Source organism: Meleagris gallopavo, chromosome 22 (assembly GCF_000146605.3).
Source record: "Meleagris gallopavo isolate NT-WF06-2002-E0010 breed Aviagen turkey brand Nicholas breeding stock chromosome 22, Turkey_5.1, whole genome shotgun sequence".
Classification (NCBI taxonomy): Eukaryota; Metazoa; Chordata; class Aves; order Galliformes; family Phasianidae; genus Meleagris; species Meleagris gallopavo.
The window spans coordinates 11,725,713-11,731,413 of NC_015032.2; the positions used below are offsets into that span (position 1 = coordinate 11,725,713).

The window sequence follows — 5,701 nt, forward strand, 5'->3', positions numbered from 1 at the left end:
GACTTCCGATCTACCCCGAAACCGTCACAGCGGCCCCCCACCAATCAGCAGCAGAAGGCGGAGCTCACAGCGGGCCGCCCGCAGAGCGCAGCGCCGCGCCCAGCAGGGGGCGCCGTCGCCCCCCTTTGTGCCCGAAGCCGCTTTCCTTCATTGAGCTGTGCGTTGCTTTTTTATTTACGTGAAGAAATCTGGGCAGAACACACATTTTGGGGAATTCGCGGCCACACCAGACGTGCCCCCTCCAACCCAACCTCTTCCACGGTTCTGTACCGGCATTTAAATAACCGTACGAAACATGACTGCAGTGTGACAGCGATGGGGCTGTTCTTTGCGCAGACACAAATGACAGCAGCAAATACAAATCTCCCCACCCCATCTCAGGGTGAAAACACAGGTACACGCTACCAAGAAAGGCCAGACTTTAAAAATTGAGATAAGACTTTTAAATAAATTAGTCAAGATAAATACAAGCAGCACAGGAATAGGAACGGTCCACATGGATGCTCATGGGGCTCACATCACTGCTGCTTCAGAGCAGCAGGTCTGGGGACAGAGGAGGTGACAGCCGATGACAGACATTAGAGAGAAGGTGGGATACACTGGAGGTGCTGCCTGGAGGCTTCGGGCAGTGATGGAGCTGTGATCTCCAGAGCTGTGGAAATGGAGAAGCAGAACTGTGCACGCCTTCTATCCGTGCTCAGACAGCAGCCAGAGCAGTTCTGGTTAACAGCAGTGAGATGCAGTTTGTCCTGTGATGTGTTCATTGTGTTTGAACATCAAACAGCTGCAAAGGTAACGCTCTTGGGAAAAAAAAGTCAAAAACAGATTTGAGTTGAGTGCTCCAGGAACTGCTGATGATACACATAGTAATATATAACAGCTTACAGAATGGTGTGCAGATAAGGAGAGGCTTTACATGCTCAGAAATTAAAAAAAAAAAAAAAAAAAAAGGAAAAAATAATATTTTTGACTTGTGTAGAAATTAAAAAAAATAAAAATAAAAAAAAACCAGTAACATTTGCTCAAATACTCAGCAAAAAAATCCTGCCCCAACAGAATGAAGACAACATTTCTAGACAAGGTCTGAATGGTAGGAAAGGAAGCACACATTTAATTCTACACATCCCTCCTGCGTCTGCTGTCCTGTGGGTCTTAACCTGCTAGAGGTGCAGCAGTGCCCAAGGGAAACTGCCTGGCAGGGGTGCTTGGGAGGACTGAGGGTCGGCACCACTGAGCTGCTCGTGCCCTTTGGCTGCCAAGGGAGTGAAGAAAGAACTGTAACAACACAGAAATTCAAGTTTTGATCGTTGTTCAAAGTACTAATAATAGTTATAAAAAGTGAAGTCACTCTCCTTCTAACATTGCTCTAAACTGCTGTGCGTATTTATGCAGCTCATCACTTTTATTCTGAAGTTCCCTCATTGCGTCTGCATTTGGATATTGGATTGCAGCATTTTTGGTGGCGAGAGCCAGGTTCTTCAGGAGGCTGCAAAACCGGCTGCTGCTGTGGAGAATGTCGCTCCGAGCCTCTCTCAGTTGTGCTTCCTGGCAGAGACAATCCACTATCTTCTGCCCCACCATAATGATCAATTTGCTGTGGGATATGAAGACTTCAGGCGGCTGGTTACTGCTCAGGCTGTTATTAAACACAGCAATGGCTTTGTGAAGGGCACCGAAACACAGCCTGCACTGCTCTGGAACAACAATTTTTTTGGCAGAATCTTGCTGGCTTCGAACTGCATTCTTTTTTGTAGATGGCAACACCTAGAAAGAGGGTTCAAAAGAACGGACTCAGGTTGGTGGCATGCTGGTTTTGTTCTTACTTGCTCTACAGCACATTCTTCCATTCTTACCATGTTTCCTCATTTAGAGGGAGTTTTATTGATTAACAGATGCCAAGCTGCCCCAGCCTCAGCCCAGCATGGTTTTTTTTTGGCATCATTTACTTTCCACTGGGCTTCAAAATGGTATTTTCACTCACTTACCTTTTCCCTGAAAAAACTTCACTGAACACCGTTGTAATAATGGATAGCAGACAACGTTCTATAGTTAAACATCAATCCTTTATGGAGTCTGGGCTCCAAGCTTTTGGATAGCAGAAAACATTTAGATTTGATTTTAACAGTAATGATTTCACGATGGGCATGAATAATTAAAACTATACAATAATGAGATTCAGTCCTTATAGTAGTGCATTGCTTTGAAATATTACCTGTCAGAGCCTTCCCCAAATGAGACACAAAAGCAAAAAGATAAAGAACCATAGGACTTTAGAGTGGTTAATTACATTTAGGGAAATAAATCTTTTGCACAGCTGTACAGCGCTAGCTAAAAAGCCTTTAGTTGTGGGAAAATGAACAGAGAGAACAAATACAACTCCATGTGTAGAGATGGGGATCCAAACACAGAAATTATTTTGAATTTTAGCAAGCACAGAAATGAAGGACTGGGACTCCTTGTATGCCATAGTTTTCAAAATCAGAAATACCTTTGGTTTTAAATCTGTACTCTTCTTTGACACTTCTTTGCCAGAAATTATTTTCTGTGCCTGTTAAAAATCAGAATGAAAGCAAAATTGAAGTGGTTTACATAAAATATTTAAATATAAATGTGTTTTGCACTTCTTTCAAGGGAAGTGCTTGCTGTGCAGATTGCATTACAGACTACATCGATGCATGTATTGAAATAAACTGTAGTGTTTTTCTACTTAAACTTTTGTGCAATCCTGTAAGAGCTACGACTGAAATAAACATCAACAAAACACGTTTCCTAAATCCTAAGGACATCCAGCATTCCTTTGCAAAGCCAAAGAGGATGAGCTCTTAGCAGACATTACAGTAATTCTAAGAAAAAAAATAATTGTACCAAAACTCCAAAGGTATTCTAGCAAATAAATTTAATGTTCAGAGTAAGAGTTTAATCTGTTAATTAAAAAAAAAAGTCTACAGAACCACAGTATATCCTAAACTGGAAAATCAGTATTATGCGTATCATGATGTCAGAGTTAACAACTGAAACGTATGGGCAAGGAGAGACCTACTAGGCTAAGAAAAAGAGCTAACCTACAGACAAAAACTGTCTCTCAAATGGATTTAAAAGGGCAAGCAGCAAATCTTTCTCAGTTTTGGCTGGCTGCGTGGACAAACTCTCTAACACAAGTTCTCTTTGTTACTTGTAATTACTGATCACTGTACCTACGTGATCGAAATTCTGAGTTCACATAAGGTCTGGAAAATAGACAGCAGTGCAAACTGAAGTTGGCATCGATACAAAGACAGAACAAGGCAAATGACAATGTCTGCAAATGATGCAGATGTCTGCAAATGTAGATGATAGAATCCCACTTTACTAACCTGTAGCTGAACGTATTCACAGTCCTCAGTGACATTTTCTTTTGTTGTCTCGTTACTGCCTTGACTTGAGTTGGGTTTATCAGGAGCATTTACTGGAAGCGAATCTATTTCTATTCTTCTTGGCGCCATGATTTGTTTTGGCATTTTATATTCTGGGCTCACTCTTTGTTGCTTCATTTCTTGCTCCTTCTCATTCTTTCTGAAGAGAAGCTTTCCGTTAGCAATGATGATGGATACAAATCTCTTGAGATCATCTGGAATCGTGCGGGCAACCATAACAAAGCGATCGAGATCATCTGGGTTGTTGTAGGATTTCTTGAGGACCAAAACCTCTAAGGACCAATTGCAGTTGTTTAGAGCTTCTCTTGTTTCTGTCAAGATTTGGAATGAGTTCATAAGAATTTCTAGCTGTTTTTTAATTCTGATCTGAAGGTTATTATCAGTGAGGTAGGATGCGTTTACCTTTAAGGCTCGAGCAAAGGCCAAGAATTCTCCAAGTGACACTTTTACGTGATCAATGGCCCTATGGATTTCTTCAATGTTTTTCTCTAGGTGCTCTTGTAATCTCCATTTACTGCTCACGAAGATCATTAAACTCGCAACTGAGCTAGATACACTGTGCTGCAATCTAGTCAGCGTCTCTATGGCCACCTCGAGGTCCAGCTTAATTTCTTTGGCAGGCTCTTCTGATGATGACACAGAAGAAGACTCGGAAGAAGAGCTTGATGATGTAGAAAGACTGCTGTTTCTGCTGTCCACACTAGAAACAGATAATCTGTCGTGTTCTAGTTTGGTGTCTCTCGAGAGCTGTGGGGGAACATGGTATGCCTGGTTTCCAGAACGGTTGCTGTTTTTTTCCATCTCTTTCTTGGACTGTGTAGCAGTGGGCAAACATTTTGGAATATCATAGACATTTCCTCCGGAAATCTGATTCTCAGCATTTGGAGCCAGGAGACTTGGGGGTACATCACAGCTACCATTCTGCTGCAGGAGAACATCTTTTGAGGATGGAACGTCATAAAGAGGGACATCTGGAAATGTTAATTTCCGTTGTGTTGGTGGAATATCATACAATTCTGGATTTACAACATTGGCTTCAGCATTTGTTGTTAGTGCCTTGTACCTGGCTGGGGGTATATCATATAGCACCTGGTTCTCCGTGGAATGGACAGAAGAGTTTTGTTTTAATCCTGTTTTTTCAGGTGATATTGGAATATCATAAATCCATTCTGACTTCCGAGGATTTGGCAAAGTGTTACAGTGACCCCAGAATTTCTTCTGAGATTTCTTCTCTGAAGCATCAGTTTCTCTTTTCGGAGGGACATCATACAACTGCATCAGAGCACATAGGATTTAGAAACAGTGTTTTTAAAAAAGAAGTAAGAAACAAAACTAAATTCTCAGTGTGAAGATGTATGCAGTAACAACAACAGAATGATGCCACAAAAAGCCTAGCCCATATTTTTTATTTCCTTTCTACAACACACAACCTGCAGATGTGAAGGCTAATATGTTTTGGGCACAGGTGATTAAACCATGTCAAAGTTCTCTTGGACCCTAAACTGTTCAGGAAACTTGAGATGGTTGGTGCTTGACTAATGAAGAGTCTCCACTGAGATATTTTCTTTGTTGTGAAGTTTGAGATCAGCCCTTTCTCCAACGATGATCTTTGGAAGGTGGCGAAGTCCACCCCAGCCCTCAGCACTGCCCCCAAAGTCAGGTGTGCTGTACTCCCGAAGAGTGGCAGGAGTAGGCTGCACGCAGTGGGAAGTGTTTGGTTGTGTATTTGGTTCTGTCTGCTTGAACACTGCAAACAGGCAGACATTCACAGGCAGTATTTTCTTTTTAGTACGAAGCACAAAGTGCTGCACTGAAGATGTGCTGATGCTATCCCTGTGACCCTTGCTTGCAAATGCACTCGGAGGGAGGTTCAGCACACGTGCCTCACATCACAGCACTAATGGGAGATTAGTCTCTCATGAGCAAAAAGTCTTACTCACGTTGCCCACCGCTGAATCCTGGATAACAGCTCCAGCCTTCTCTGAGCTGGATGGGACATTGTAGAGCTGCTGCTCTTCTTGGAAGCACTTGGGAGATCTGACCAGCGCAGAGCCCTTTCGTGCTGCAGGTGGAGTGGCACCACTCTGGCAAAGGGAAAAGAATCAGGTTTCAACCCACATTAGAACCCTCTGAAGGCTCCCTTGGTATTCAGAGATGTTCAGGTCACATACTGTGTAGCTCCTAGTTTCCACAGTCTAGACCAGGACTGTGGTAGTTAAACTGAATGTGTTTGTAAGAAAGATAAGCAGATTTAAAGCACATTTTTTTGAATTTCTAATCAATTCAAA

The 5,701-nt window shown here is 42.5% G+C and overlaps 1 protein-coding gene across 1 annotated transcript; it reads right to left on the reverse strand.

Annotated features, from left to right (window-relative positions):
* Nucleotides 1–150: 150 nt before the first annotated feature.
* LOC100540457 (cas scaffolding protein family member 4-like) lies at nt 151–5,512 on the reverse strand (the record flags this gene model as incomplete). Its single annotated transcript, XM_019622095.2, has 4 exons — nt 151–1,764; nt 2,489–2,548; nt 3,354–4,685; nt 5,354–5,512. Coding segments are annotated over 4 exons (1,971 nt in total), but the record flags the coding sequence as incomplete, so codon positions are not given.
* Nucleotides 5,513–5,701: the final 189 nt, after the last annotated feature.